Here is a 17,091-nt window from a genome sequence, read left to right as displayed (position 1 = left end):
ATGTTTCATCGAAAGAAGTAGAAAGAAGTAACTGTGCACTTTGTCAGTAGTATACGGAAAGATGGGGTACCACTTGACAAGCCATGGCCTGTGTCCAATCAAGTAGGAAGAAAATCGTGGGGCTTCGCTCATTTTGGCAGTGGTGACTGCACGTTTTTCCATAACTTTGCTAAGCTCACTTATCTCGAAATCATAGTGACAGACCCAGTACTCCTGGAACGTGGTTATGCGGCTAAGGAAGTTATTTTGATTGCCTGACACAGCTGCAACATTTCCGTGACTGCCTCGCTCGACAGATTCTTAGAATGAATCTGAATAGTCACGGAATCTAGCGGGCGGAGATATGTGTCCTGTGCAAAACTGTCATGAAAGATGACATAAACTGATCCATGACTGATTTTCACTCCAGTCATTATTGCATCACCAGGAGCTCCACTTCTCCTGTGATTCCCGGCTTTTCAGAGAGAGATGGTCCGCCACTTCGTTCGTCGTCATTCAGAACTGTTTGACCACACTAGAAGCAGCTGCGCCGTCTATGATGGTGCACTGTAACTGTACACTATCACCAACTCAGCATGACTTGTTCCAGAGTCGTTCAGCTTGAAATGTACGAAACAAATTACCGTACGATATCTCACTGTACTAAAGGGCTATATCATTCTGTCTCAGTTTCTCTAGCGCCATGGTACTCCGCTGTGTGACGGGGATTCGACGTGTTCTTGAACTAGAGAAGTGTTCAGACAAATAAACAAGCAGGCGATTTATTCTAAACCTTCAAATTTTCGAGGTGACATCTTTTACTTGTAAGCTATTCAGACAGCGTGAAACTGGTGTACTTTGTTTCTTTATTTGTTTCAAAACATGTTATGGTGACAAAGGAACTCATCATTATAGCTGGGGTCGCTAACACACATTTATGTGGTTTAGACCGACTCTAATGCAGCCAGTTTGTCCAGAATGTTTCTTCTTAACGTTTAAGAATCCCTGAAGCGACCTAGATGACTCAGAGACAAGCAATTTAATACAAGACACACGAGGCCACAATAGTCGGAAAATATCCCTATCGCGGATAACAAGTGTTGAACATCTGACGTTACCAAATAACATACGTACAGCACTAGGGTTTGTCAATTCTACTTTCGCTAATAGGGGGGCAGTTCGGCTAGGATATTCAGTTTTCGTAATATAAACCAGTTCATCGCAGAATTGTATAAACGATACCGCAAGCACTACCGTATCACGTCGGATAATGCAAGAATGAAAACAAGGGTACCTTAGCGAAGCAACTTGTAGCAGTGACGAAGGTGGGATCGACAATCCCAACAGCACGTACGTCACCTGGTGACGTTACATGTTGATTATTTCTCATCCACGTTTGTGGTGTTTCCAGAAATTTGCGGCCCCATGTGTCTTATACACTAGCGGCCATTAAAATTGCTACACCAAGAAGAAATGCAGATGATAAACGAGTATTTATTGGACAAATATATTATACTAAAACTGACATGTGGTTACATTTTCATGCAATTTGGGTGCATAATCCTGAGAAATCAGTACCCAGAACAACCACCACTGTCAGTAATAGCGACCTTGATACGCCTGGGCATTCAGTCAAACAGAGCTTCGATGGTGTGTACAGGTACAGCTTCCCATGCACCTTCAACACGATACCACAGTTCATCAAGAGTAGTGACTGGCGTATTGTGACGAGCTAGTTGCTCGACCACCATTGACCAGACGTTTTCAATTGGTGAGAGATCTGGATAATGTGCTGGCCAGGGCAGCAGTCGAACATTTTCTGTATCCAGAAAGGCCCGTACAGGACCTGCAACATGCGGTCGTGCATTATCCTGCTGAAATGTAGGGTTTCGCAGGGATAGAATGAAGGGTAGAGCCACGGGGTCGTAACACATCTGAAATGTAACGTCCACTGTTTAAAGTGCCGTCAATGCGAACAAGAGGTGACCTCGATGTGTAACCAATGGCACTCCATAACGCCACTCCGGGTGATACCCCAGTATGGCGATGACGAATACACGCGTCCAATGTGCGTTCACCGCGATGTGGCCAAACATGGATGCGACCATCATAATTCTGTAAACAGAACCTGTATTCATCCGAAAAAATGACGTTTTGCCGTACGTGCACCCAGGTTCGTCGTCGAGTACACCATAGCAGGCGCTCCTGTCTGTGATGCAGAGTCAAGGGTAACCGCAGCCATGGTCTCCGAGTCGATAGTCCATGCTGCAGCAAACGTCATCGAACTGTTCGTTCAGATGGTTGTTGTCTTGCAAACGTCCTCATCTGCTGACTCAGGGATCGAGACGTGGCTGCACGACCGGTTACATCCATGCGGATAAGACGCCTGTCATCTCGACTGATAGTGATACGAGGCCGTTGGGATCCAGCACGGCGTTCCGTATTACCCTCCTGAAACCACCGACTCCATATTCTGCTAACAGTCATTGGATCTCGACCAACGCGAGCAGGAATGTCGCGATACCATAAACCGCATTCGCGATAGGCTACAAACCGACCTTTATCAAAGTCGGAAACATGATGGTACCCATTTCTCCTCCTTACACGAGGCATCACAACAACATTTCACCAGGCAACGCCGGTCAACTGCTGTTTGTGTATGAGAAATCGGTTGCAAAGTTTCCTCATGTCAGCACGTTGTAGGTGTTGCCACCGGAGCCAACCTTGTGTGAATGCTCTGAAGAGCTAAACATTTGCATATCACAGCATCTTCTTCCTGTCGGTTAAATTTTGAGTCTGTAGCACGTCATCTTCGTGGTGTAGCAATTTTAATGGCCAGTAGTGTATTAAGTTACGTGTAGCAGCATCATCTACATCGTTTCGGGGTTTTTATACATAACGCAGTGGGAAAATTTTCATCGGCTACTTCTGACTGACAAGGGAAGCAGAATTCGTGGCTTACAGTTCTTGGATCACTAGAGGTTTCGAGAAGGTTTAGCCACAAATTAAAAAAAACTCTCCACAGTGTCCCACATGGTGAGGTAATGTGGCAGTCCTGTTATGGTTTCGTCCATCAGATAATGACGTTAATCTCTGGGGCCACCTTGATACTGTTCTATGGGAGGGGTGGTTCGCAGCATAAACGTTGATATGACACTAAGACCAGGTTCCCATGAACAATCTTCAGTCTGTAATTTTATCGTTGAAGATTTTCGAACTACACGCCCATACTATCGTGTGCAGCTGGGCTTTATCACTGCTTTCACGCTTTAGTGGTCAATTACGAGCCACTAATAGCAGTCAGCAGTGAATCCGCAAATATTTCGTGTAAATAGAGAGATGCGGTATTAAAGCACCGTGGTGTTAGTTATTAATTGAAACTGCGATATTAAAGCTGTTTTAGTCAAGTAAAAGCGTGTGAGTTATTCCAGAAATGTTCACCCACATATCATCTAGTCAGCAGAAAGTAATTAACTCTAGAAACAATGTATAGGCTGTTCACAATTCAACTTCAGTCAACTTCCTATCAGTATGAAATATTCCACCCAGTCTGTTTTTTCCCCACCCACCATTTAATCCGTAAATGTTCAAAATTACAAAAAACTGTTTCATAACACTCATTAACTCCAAATATTTAGGTGAACATGGGGTTAAAGGTCCGTGTAAACCAACATAATGTACTCAGGCAGTAACTGCCTTGTCTCGTAAAGAATCACAATTAACTAGACATCTCAAAAATAAGCTTCAACGATCACAGTCAACATGAATAAGTCGTAATAATAACCAATGACTTTATACCGAAATGGATAGTAGCTGTGATAATAGTCATCGCCTCAAACGAGTTATGTCTTAACAGTTCTCCTATTTTGTACTACACACAGTCACCAACTAGTCCACTGTTAGGAAACATGTATGGAAACTAAGTACAAGTTCTTGCACATTAAATAAATAACATATTAACAAAAAGCAGTTCTGATTGAAAAGAAAGTCATTTGCAGTAAAAGTACAACTTTGTTCCTAGGTCTTCTATGAACTAACTTCATTAAACATCGTTCCAGTCCGATATTTTATAAAGTGAGTGTCTCAAGTGTAAAACGTAATCATCAACACTAACGCTGTCGAACATTCCATAGTCACTTCCACAAAGTAGTGATGGCTATAACATTAGACTCAGCGATACAAAAATCCTTCTCGGTAATTATATGTTGATCAGACAGCACCTGGTTATGCAGGACACACGTTTCTGCTCTTACTCTTGCTTTATCTACCCCCACCTTTCAAATGAATAGTTAATTTATGTCGACAGCTTCTCGTATTCTACATCTATTAAAAACCAAACTGAAAATGGTATATCTTAAGTCATGGTGACAAAAGGATGTAGAGTCTCAATGCAACGACAAATCGTTATCTTTCTTCAGCTTTTAAGCGCCATTACTAGAGACTTCACAACTACATGAAACATTACTGAGCTCTATTTATCAAAATATACTCAACTGATAGATATCTAGCCCAATAACTGAGGTACAACGTATATCATTAATTCATGTTGTTAGAGGCAACTTCTTTTTTTTACACAGTGGTTAAAATCGTTGGAACTTTCCTCTTCATCAAAGCTGTGTGATCACATTATACTTCTTCACTGGTGAACAATCAGTTTCTGTCCATAAACATCATGTCAGGTTCGGCTGTTTTTTATCCATCACACCCACTGTCCCAGTGCAACAGTTCTTCGTGCCATCAATTTTTCACACTAAACTCTACATATTATATAAATGCCTTAACTTCCCATAAATGTCGATACTTTAACCATATGTCCAATACTACTTTAAACCATTGTTTAGTGCCTCTGCGCTCGTACACTGTAGCAAAAAATTCTTAGCAAAATAAACAGATTTGCAGGTGGCTCTTGCCTGCAATTTCAAGCACTACATTTTTCATGCACACATTTGATAACCCATTAAGTTATATGTGGAATCGTATATACATTAAGAATTTTCTTTCAGAAGGAAAAACATGTAAAAATTCATGAGAGCATGCCATCATTACCAAGAATCATACAATAATAATACAAACCAGCATACATTTCACTCTCACTCACATTCTATGAGAGTAATACACAACCATAGGTCAAAGACATCAATGCTAGTATTTAAAATTATGTTAAGTTAAATACGATATTTGTTACCTGCATCGAAAATATTTGTCACTAGCATTGCATTTTTCAATTTTTTATTAAATTCAAGATTTTTATTTTTGGAGGGCAAGAAGAAACTCTAACAGATACCCGTATGTTTCATACCAAACAATCTAACTATGTTATACAAGTATAAGGATATTAGAAACTCCCTTTTTAAAGAAGTTACAAAAACTTTAATATGAAGTCATTTTTAAACTAATACATGTAATACTAGCATTTTTCAAGGAAAATTTTAAGACGCTTCAGATTATTCTCTGTATATGCTGTTACCAAAAATTAAAAGGAATTAATGTTTAACTTGTATGGCACATATTGCTTTCAAGTAGAAGAAAACATGGAATATACTTACAAGTGGATTGCAGTGAAAGCCATTGTCACTTTCGAATAAGTATCACCAGCTACATCATTACTAACTTAACATTTCAGCTTGTCTTAATTTTCCAATAACTAAAGTATTTAGTTAAGCAGTTATCAAAAAGTACTAATGTGTCACTCATTTTAACTAACGTTAAACATTATGATAGAACCTTCTGTCTTCCTGTATTAGGCTTCTCAGTAACAATCTGTTTTCCAGGGCTGTATCTCCTGGTTTAATGTGTCCATTTCCCAGGTTATTTAGCCCATTCACTCCTTTCACCAAGATTATCCCGTGCTTGTACAATTTTATGTGCACCATGTTCCTTAGTTTGTATTTCTTTTTTGATTTTGTGTAAGCCAGGTATTAAGAATATGGATGCTGATTATCTGTCGCCACAGAGGGTCCCTCATAAGTATCAAACAGTTAGGAAATCTCATTATTTATTTCCTTGATTCTTTGTGGGTTTTTATTAAACCCTGATCCCCAGTGTTTATTTTTGTGTACTCTGTGTTTTTCAGTGTGCTCCTTTTCTTTATCTGTGAGGTTCTTTTACCATACCCTCCTCAGGTGTCCTAATTTGTCTTCCAGTTTCATGTCTGACTTTGAGGGGTAATTTATAGCGTCTTAACCTCTTCCATTACATTGAGAGGTTTCGAATCCAACATAATTTCTCATATGTAAATTTAGTGGTTTGATGTTTAACACTGTTCAGTACACATTTTGTATTTTCTACAATATATATCTATAACTTATGCTTCTTATTACAGTGAGTTCTACATAGGTACCCCATTTTGGTCATGTGTCACTCACAATCAGATCACAAAACATGACACTTAAAACTAAGTACTCGACCTTTTAGTAGCTGCCTCTACCATCATCATGGTCGTCATCAGGAGTTGAAATCATGTACTGCCAGATGTGGCACAGTGTTGCGGTTATATAAGTGTGATACTAGTGTCAAGAACTTTCCACAGAGGGTTGAAGTGATGCATGTGCAGAAGGCAGTTTACCAATCCACACAGCTCCAGTACACTGCACACCGTGAGATATCAGATGGCCGAGTGACTGGTGCCACATTTAACACTGCCCTCCCACTTCCCTGCCACCAGTCGACATGCGGAACTCCTGCACATGCATTACTATATACATTTATCTGGTCTCTCTTCAAACTGTTGCTGTTAATTCTAATTTTGAACACCTCTTTTATATCCCAATCCCAATATGATGATCCATGAGACAAGACTCTCATCTTTTCTTAGCGAAAGATAAGCCACCGAAACCACTGTCAGCTGGGTGGAGCGACGTGACTTATACTTACTACGTAACAACAAGGATTTGATTGTCCTTGCAGCCAATAGAGGAAATGCCACTGTGGTCCTGAATACTATGGACTATATCTGAAAGTGTTACATTTATTAGAAAATGATACTTACCAGAAACTTAATTGTGATCCAACACAACCCATTATCAAAAACACAAGGAAGTGATTGAAGGTTTACCAGAATACGCGGTAACGAAATTAACGCCGTCAGACATCACAAGCTTTCTGAATTGCAAGAAAAGTGTTGCTCTGAAGCCGATAGCGCAATCAGATCACTCAAATACAGATTGGCAAAACATCTGGCAGAATTTTTGGTTCGTAATGGGAAACACTGTGAACACCATATCGTTAACTGGCAGTCATTCATTGAGAGCCTCAGGAAAATAAAGACTGGGCAAAACGACATAACGGTTATCAGAGACGTTGTGTCATTTTTTTTTACGAAGGTGCCTGTACAACACATGCTGTATAGTTTGGCTCAGTTTTCCACCAGCGATTGTCAAGCTATTACACCATGCCTTAAGGACAATGTACCTTCTGTTCCGCAACAAATATAAAGAGACGGCGGATGGCATGCCAATGGGGTGACTACTATCTCTGGCTGCCGGGAATTACCTCATTGAGCACTTTGGGCAGCGTGCTCTGAACTCTGCAAGGCTACATCCGTCTTGCTTCCTACACTACACTTACGACACCATCCAAAATAGGAACTAATGGTGTAAAAGCACTACAGCAAAACATCATCAGACGAACGGTGTCTAACCTAACACTAAACTTACCGTAAGGATGGTGGCGGATAGCTAGTTTTCGTTTTTAGAAGTTTTCGTTGAATGGAAGGCAGGAGCTGTGCTTGGTCCATAGGTATAAAGGTATTCTGTGTACAAAGAACGGTACTTGAATGCCCATAATTAGATAGAGGTGGTGAACGCGTTAGTAATTGTATATGGGAAAAAGATTACATGTGATGACGTTCACCTAGAGTCCGAGTTTCAGCATTTAAGACGTGTGTTGTGTGTAATTGATTAGAGCAAAGGAGTTAATGGAAAATGTTTCAGGTACCACTAACAAAAGACGCCTGATTAATTGGCTGAAGAGTCCAAGCCAGCGGCATTCATTCCAAACTGTGCGGCAGTGACTAGTAAGATAGGATGTACGCTGCAGATACAGGGACTGAGGCCAGTGATCTGGCCCACATCCAAGATACAACGTATAATTTGTCACATTAAAGCCAACGTACGTTCATGGTGTGTGAGCTGCACGTTGCATAAGTAGAGCAGAAACTATTTGCACTGTTGCTGAACGTTTCAATGTGCACTTACGACATGAAAAAATGGGAACTTGAGACGTCGACCGTGGCTGAACATTACCTAGAAAACAGATATAATATGCAGTTTGAAAAGACAAGTCTTGGATCATGGTTCATCACATTGGAGTTTTGTTTCAAGAATGCTGCCGAAATTAGAACAAACAGGAACAGTTAAAACAGAGACCAAGTGTACACAGTTTGAAGCAAACGGATGCGCACTTTAGATATAAAAAAAGCCAACACTTGATGTTTGTGGGGAGGTGGGAGCGACAGTTTCAAATATGGAGCTGACACTATGTGACAACTGACAGCACTTGGGCCCACATTGGACTGCAGTTGTCACAAGCTGCCAAACTCGCCATACGCGTATGTGTTCTATTGATCTTCTGTGCAAGGTTCCAGACGCTGCTATTGCACCTATGTAAGCGAAACACCTTGCCAGCCTTGGCAGTCAATGGTTTTATATTCTGATGACAATGGTAGAGACAGCTGTTGAAACCTCGAGTATGTTATTCGAAATGACATAGCTTATAAACCGAGATGACTTTACTGAAGTGTGATACTACCAATGACCATGAGGACATATTAAAAAAGAAACATATTTGTTGTAAAGATATCAGAACTAATACTGCGAAGTACACTTATCTGTATTGCTGATGTGAAGCAGTTATGAGGATGCATATGTACTAGGTGGTTATAATTAAGAGAGGTCCAGTGTGGGCTGCAAATATCGTATGGCAACAAAACTTGTTAAATATAGTAATGCATTAATGCTGAACCGATTTACAGGGAAAAACCATTACTTACTATTTTCGCCAGCAAGTGCAAATGTGGCGCTGTACAGCATCTTGTCGACATGTCCGGTGCTCATGTTTAAAAAACTGCGTAATCGGCAGTTAATAATGAAGTCAACATTATACCTTCCTCACTTATTTGACCTTTCCTGCCCAAGTCCCATTCGTAATATATTAGGTATGAAAACATCTTTATACGTTTTTCTTACATTTAGAGCGCCAGATTGGTATCGACCCCCCCCCCCCCTTTCCCTTCATAGGTTTGAGTCCTCCCTTGGGCATGGGTGTGTGTGTGTGCCCTTAGCGTAAGTTAGTTTAAGTTAGATTAAATAATGGGTAAGCCTTGGGACCGACGACATCAACAGTTTGATCCCATAGGAACTTAACAAGAATTTCCAAATTTTTTATAAGGAGTAGATCTCCATGGCGCTAACACAGACAGAATTTTGACTATTTGCAGGAAAGAAAGTGAATCGAGTGTAGTAAATAAATAACTTGCAGCTATAGTGGGGACGTATAAAAGAATGCTTATCGTAAAGATAGAAAACAGATTAATCAGTTAAACATTAATATAATAATTTCCACCGAAACAGATCAGGCAGGGTTTTGTTACTCATATACAGCAGAGATTAGAACTATAATTCCTCTCGATACTAAGGAAATCATGGCAACGAATAGCGATATAAAGAAATTTGAATGAAGACTCGAAGCCATCACAACCAGTTTAACTTCGTCAGTGGTGAAAGCGAATGGCTAGTATCTAAAATTGCTATTGGCTGGTTTTATCGGTTGTTTAAACGGTATGCGGTTGGCATTGGCACTGAATATCATTGGAATTGTGCTTGCGACTAAGTTTCGGAGAGAATTGTCATGATTTGACCTACACGTCTGCAGTTAGGCAAAGGGAAGCGTGAATCAACCATAATACTACTGAGAGATACAGTGAAAGAGACACAGGGTATGACGCCTGCGACTTACTAGTCGGATAGACGAGGTTACACTTCTCCTTTGTGCATTCCGCGTCTGTGGAAGACCAGCGTAGCCCCGGCAGGCGACGCTGCAACTCGTCCTGTGGTAACTTCATTGCGTGGCCACAAAACAGCCCTGCATAACAATAAACAATAAACACTAATGTTGTTAGGTCCTCGTGCGATGCATCGTATATTGTTGCTAAGACTTTAAAATACTTCTCAATAATAATCATCTGCTCGTATTCAGGATATTCAGGAGATAGTTGGGAATATTGTACATCTACATCTACATATATGCTCCGCTAGCCACCAAGCGGTGTGTGGCAGAGGGCACTATTCGCGCAAAAGTCATATCCCCCCCCCCCCCCCTCTGTTCCACTTGCGGATCGTGCGAAGGAGAAACGACTGTCTGAACGCCTCAGTGCGAGCCCTAATTTCAGTTATCTTTGAATGGTGATCATTGCGCGTTTTCAAAGTTGGTGGTAATAATATATGCTCTACATCCTCGGCGAAGATCGGATTTTGGAATTTAGTGAGCAGCCCCTTGGAAGTTTAGCTCGCCGTCTATCTGCAAGTGTGTCCCACTTCAAACTTTCTATGAGATATGCAACGCTCTCACGATGGCTAAATATACCAGTCACAAATCTTGCCGCTCTCCCTCGGACCTTCTCAATCTCTTGAATCAGACTCAACTCATAAGGGTCCCATACAGAAGAACAATACTCTAAAACTGGGCGAACTAAAGTATTGTTAGCAATTTCCATTTTTGAAGGACTGCATCGCTTCAGGATTCTACCAATAAACCGCGATCTAGAGTTTTCTTTACCCGTCACTAGTATAATCTGATCGTTGCATTTGAGATCATTTCGAATAGTCACACCCAGATATGTGACGGACGTTACCGCTTCCAAAGACTGGGCATTTATTCTGTAGTCGTACATTAATGGGGATTTTCGCTTTGTTATACGCATTAGGTTGCACTTACTAATATTTAGAGATAAATGCCAGTCGTTACGCCACGCATTTATTTTCTTCAAATCTTTATTGATTTGTTCACAACTTTAATGTGAAACTACTTTCCTGTAGACTACACTGTCATTAGAAAACAGTCCAATGCCGCTGGCAATACCATCAACCGGACCGTTTATGTGAATCGTAAAAAGCAGCGGACCTACTACGCTGCCCTGAGGCACACCTGATTGTAAAGAACGAGTGTGTTAGCGTCAACAGCGATCTTCAGTTACAGCACCATGATCAAGAGCAAACATCTTAGAATGTCGGGGAAAATAGCCAGTCGTGTGACTGCAGTAAATGAGGACAGCAGGCTGTTGCTCCATAGTGATCTTGCTGCATTCTGTCCTACAGTCTACGTGACATCATCACAGACATCATCTGATCCTACCCCTTTTTGAATTCATATCCATTATTTCTAATCTTCTAATTTGACGCTGTCTAGCCCTTTATCTTTTTTAATCATTTTCATACATTTGTCTACATTTATGTGGGCTTCGTGGGCAGTGTTAATTGTGAATGTAGGAATAGGTAGTAAATTTTGTTATCATTTTTCTGCAGAGGCTTCCTCGTGCGTGTATAGCAGTCTCTCATCGTGTCTGCGGACGTACCAGCTGGAAAAGAGGTAGATCTTATTAACTTTTTACATAAAGACAGTTTCATAGGAAACAACCTTTAAATAATTTTACATTAAATGTATTCGCAGTTGAGAATATGGACAACCATCAGCTATACAATGGAATTTCGTGCCAGCCCAGGACTTGAACCCGTATTTCCTGGTTATCGCGAGCGGCCGCCATACGGTTGCCTAACCACTCACGACTCACAGTGACACCGAAGCTTCGGCATGTGATCAACCGTGTGTCTCCAACCTGTACTCGTACATACACTATGTAAATTCCTGTACAGGTGAGACATTTTACGAGGGTTCACTGAAAAGTAATGCCTCCACCTTCGTAACTCTTCAACAGTTGGCAGCATTGGTATACGGCTGCTACTGGCTTGTTCCGTAGCCTCTTCTCTACAGCTGCAGTTGGCGGGAGGCCTTAGCATTGAACGGTTTTGTTGTTACAGTGTTAAGTATGGGACCCTGCGAAGACGGTCGGTCAATGCGATTTAAGCAACGTGCAGTTACTGAATTTTTGACAGCAGAAGGAGTTACCCGAAAGGAGATTCAGCAGAGAATGAGAGCAGTTTGTGGTAAGTGTGCTGATGTGAATACTGTGCGTCGTTAGGCGAGTAAGTTTAAAGATGATGAGGCGGGAACATCTGACCTGCGTGACAAACAAAGAGTTGGACGTCCTGTGACAGCAACCACAGAATTTGACAAGCAAAATAATGATAGATTGATTAAGGACGATCGCCGTACCACTCAGAGACAAACTGCAAGCACAATCGGCATTTCACAAGAACGTGTGGGACACATTATTGTTTTGCTTGGCTATCGGAAGATCTGTGCACCATAGCACCACCGTACGGCATCTTCCATACAGTCCCGATTTAGCACCGTCTGACTTCCATCTGTTCCCGATAGTCAAAGACGATCTGCGGGGACGTCATTATGCTTCTGATGAAGACGTTGAGAGAACTGTGAGACTGTAGTTGCGGAAAGAGAGTGTTGACTTCTTACGTGGTGGCTTCAGAAAACTTGTTCATCGTTGGCAGAAATGTATACAATTAGCTGGTGATTGTGTGGAAAAGTGAATATTGCTAATTAAACATCACATTCTAAGGATTATTTCTGCGTTTGATTTATTAAAATATTCCCATCCAAACCCAACTAACGAAGGAGGAGGAATTACTTATCATTCAACCCTTTCCCAGTATCGACGGATAAATACGGTATTGTACTACCTGTGTTATTCCGAATTACGATGAAAAGTTCCTTTGGACTTTCATTCATGTCCATAGAACAGGCACTCCGGTGACTAGAGCCATTTGAAATACATTAAACGTATACGCAGTTGCGAATATGAACAACCATCAGCTGTAGAGTGGAATGACGACAACGAAAACTTGTGCCGGCGCGGGACTCGAACTCGTACTTCCCACTTATCGTCAGCTGTGTTCTTAATATTTGGCTAAACGTGGACGGCTCATGTCTAGACCCAAACTTTCAGAAGTCGTCAACCACGCTTCTGCAACCTGTAGTCGTAAATCCATTATGTATATTCTCGTACAAGTGAGACATTTTACTTGAAAGTCGCTTGCCGGTGACCGGTGTTGGCGGAGAAGTACGATATTTCAGTGTCTGTGTCATTCCGAATTACGGTGCAAAGTTCCTTTGGACATGCATTCTCACTCGTCGAGGAGCATTTGTACAGACTGTGTGCGGAGGAGGGTGGAAATGTAAAACTTTTTGGACACTCTTGGTGGCTACGTTTTATAAAATAGACTTGGTGAGGAGACAGACCAAGAGCTGATATCGAAAGAAAGCACCAACGACAAGTTGCTGCCGCCATCAACCCACAGCACAAGCATCTGAGTGGTTCTAATCTGTTGAGAAGATGAACAAGGTAATGAGGTATTCTCCATTTTTTTTTTGTTAAACAGAGTTAGATAATGAAATTCAATATCTAGACTCATAGACGAGTGCTTATCCATGACCAATCGGATTTAGACATTCGCGAATAAAATTTAAATATTGTCGCCCGATATCATTAGGAAGTTATTACCATGACCCAGCCGTGATTTTGCGTTATCATAAAACGGCCTGCTGGAATAGTGGTCTCACATCCTACCTTTTCCTTGTGACCCTTGTGCAGCTGACATGTTGTTGTTGTTGTTGTCTTCAGTCCTGAGACTGGTTTGATGCAGCTCTCCATGCTACTCCATCCGGTGCAAGCTTCTTCATCTCCCAGTACCTACGGCAACCTACATCCTTCTGAATCTGCTTAGTGTAGTCATCTCTTGGTCTCCCTCTACGATTTTTACCCTCCACGCTGCCCTCCAGTACTAAATTGGTGATCCCTTTATGCCTCAGAACATGTTCTACCAACCGATCCCTTCTTCTGGTCAAGTTGTGCCACAAACATCTCTTCTCTCCAATCCTATTTAATACTTCCTCATTAGTTATGTGATCTACCCATCAAATCTTCAGCATTCTTCTGTAGCACCACATTTCGAAAGCTTCTATTCTCTTCTTGTCCAAACTATTTATCGTCCATGTTTCACTTCCATACATGGCTACACTCCATACAAATACTTTCAGAAATGACTTCCTGACACTTAAATCTATACTCGATGTTAACAAATTTCTCTTCTTCAGAAATGCTTTCCTTGTCATTGCCAGTCTACATTTTATATCCTCTCTACTTCGACCATCATCAGTTATTTTGCTCCCCAAATAGCAAAACTCCTTTACTACTTTACGTGTCTCATTTCCTAATCTAATTCCTTCACCATCACCCGACTTAATTCGACTATATTCCATTATTCTCGTTTTGCTTTTGTTGATGTTCAGTTTATACTCAGTAAATTCGTCTCGACGCCCAATATTTCTAATCTCTTTCCTCTTCTTTTTTTAAAATTCTTACTTCTCTTATTAATATGCAGTCTTTTTTTGGGCATATGTCTGTGCTCACAAAGAGGAAACAAAATTATAAATCTTTAATGATTTTGTGAGAACTCAGAATGGCCGCAATGTTGGTTAGCTCCGGTCGGCTTCTCACACTGGAATGAGCGAAACATCCCCTGACGGCCATTCCAGATTTATTGCACTCGGCCGACTTCGGAGTGACGGGATGGCAGGGCCCTGTATGGTCGGTGTAAATACCACCTATGAAGCAATCGCTTTTCACAACGCTCTCTAGATGGTAACATTAAACCACAGTGGGTCTCTGGTGGCATTTATTACAGTAGCACATGTTTGTGTAGGTGGTAGTTTGTGACGCCCTTAAGCTTTAACCACAGTTGCTCTGCAGTTGCTAGAGTTGGAATAAATATTCCCACGTTGTCCGTTAAGTAAGTTGATTATGACTATTAGTTCGGCTGAACACTAATACACTCCTACCTTTCTTTCTGATCATTTAGCCTCTGCTGATCTTTATCATCGCCGACAACTCATTGGAGACCTCTAAATGATCAGGTCTGTTTGTAACTTAGGTGCCTAAAATATTTGTTTCATGTGTGGCTTCTCACGAGTTCTTCGAGACAGTAGTCAGACAATGTATTTTCGACTCAAGTATCGAGTATTACTTCAGAAGACTGTACATTAATGAACCATAGCTTACGTGTCTGTCTTTGGAAAGAAATACCTCACTGATTCTGCGCATCAGGTATCCGACAGTTTTTGATAAGTCTATGGAGGTATGTGGCATTAGATTTCTAAGTGCACGTCATGTAATTCTCATTAACAATGGAACGTTGATTTGCGCACGCGGTGACGGCGTCCGATAGCACCCAGATGGGTTCCGTAGGATTTACATCAGGCGAATTCAGTATAATGTTCCTCAAACCACTTTAGCACATTTCTGGCTCTGAGACACGGATAATTATAATGCTGAAAGATGACATCACCCTCGGGGAAGACACCAAGCACGAAGAGATGTAGGTGGTTCGCAGCATTCAGCGTGTCTTTGGTTACTACGGCAGGTACCATGCAAGCACAGGACAATATCCCGCATAGCACAATACTGCTCTCACCACCCAGCGTCCTTGGCAGCGTTCACCTCGATGACGGCGTTTGTGAAGACGACCATTAATCTAGTTTAACCAAAACGTGATTCAGACGAAGAGCCGACACGTTTCCATTGATCGACGGTAGAATGCCGAATGTTCTGTGCCCACTGCGATAGTAATTGACTATGTCGTTGGTTAGGTTAGGTTAGGTTAGTGTTTTTTTTAACGTCCCGTCGACAACGAGGTCATTAGAGACGGAGCACAAGCTCGGGTTAGGGAAGGATGGGGAAGGAAATCGGCCGTGCCCTTTCAAGGGAACCATCCCGGCATTTGCCTGAAACGATTTAGGGAAATCACGGAAAACCTAAATCAGGATGGCTGGAGACGGGATTGAACCGTCGTCCTCCAGAATGCGAGTCCAGTGTGCTAACCACTGCGCCACCTCGCTCGGTTATATCGTTGGGTCAACAAGTGAATACATATGGGTGGTCTACTGCGGAGCTCTATGATCGATAAAGAATGATGAACAAAGTGTTCCGAAACAGTTGCGCGTGCACTAGCACTCTTCTCTTTCGACAGAGATGCCACAGATCTCAATCAGTTCTGTTTTACAGGGCAGACAAGCCTCCGAAACGCTCTGCGAAGAGTTGTGGATGTCAAACCATTTAACGCCTAGTGGTAGTTTCATTATCACGACAGTAGCTTGTTGGCATTCTACCAGCTTCGTCGGTTTCGAGATATTCGTTCACAGGCTCAGCGTCAAAATAATCCACCCTTTCTCAAAGTCGCTTACCTCAATGTATTTCCCCATTTGCAGCACATATCTTTGCTAGGATAATTCCCCATCCGTGTCTAGTCCGCTTACATATGTTTGTTACGGCATCACGTGCCCGAAACGGGACCAGGCGATATCCAATGTCGTGGTGGGCACCGGTCATAATGTTTTGGTTTATCAATGTATGTCTTTATCGCCGGTAACTTATGCGTACTAAGGAGGTAGGTTAAAATCACCATCTACTACTACAGAACGCTACCGACTTTAGGCTATCTTCAGATGCCTCAAAGGGAGATATCTGAATCTGGTAATCAATAGAAAGCGCCTAACGTTAATATGAAAACACCGTCTTCACGTTAATTCGTAGCTGAATACATTTTGGATCTCACTAGAGATAAATGTTCTGCTTGTCGATATAAACTCTCGTCCTCTTACGTTACAATCATTTCTCAATTGTTAGCAGAGGGAAATTACTTTCAATGAGAGGTGTGAGCTCTGGGGCATGACTTTGAATAATCCGGCAGTTAACACAGTTACCAACTAAAGTTTAGAGATAACTATTCTCTCCGGTCTGTTGGAATAACTACTTTACATGGTGATGTCTTTTCTAGTGGTTACGAACAGTTTCGTCTAATTCTAAAATGTCTGAGATCCCAACTGCTTAGCAACTCGTTCTACTTGACAGCAAAATTTCTATGTTTCAGGGACACAGACTGAACATAATTAAGTATAAATCATTGTAGGAAGAAAAGGTTTAAC

At 41.6% G+C, this 17,091-nt stretch overlaps 1 protein-coding gene across 1 annotated transcript in view; it reads right to left on the bottom strand.

The window, feature by feature from the left end:
- Window positions 1–17,091, bottom strand: part of LOC126341713 (cytochrome c oxidase subunit 6A1, mitochondrial-like) — an 84,735-nt gene that overhangs the window by 56,946 nt on the left and 10,698 nt on the right. The window contains exon 2 of the mRNA XM_050001837.1: window positions 9,934–10,059. Coding sequence (XP_049857794.1) covers window positions 9,934–10,059 — 126 coding nt within the window. The remainder of the gene's footprint in view (window positions 1–9,933; window positions 10,060–17,091) is intronic.

The sequence above is a fragment of the Schistocerca gregaria genome, chromosome 1, assembly GCF_023897955.1.
Source record: "Schistocerca gregaria isolate iqSchGreg1 chromosome 1, iqSchGreg1.2, whole genome shotgun sequence".
Lineage (NCBI taxonomy): Eukaryota > Metazoa > Arthropoda > Insecta > Orthoptera > Acrididae > Schistocerca > Schistocerca gregaria.
This window is presented reverse-complemented; position numbering and strand designations above follow the sequence as displayed.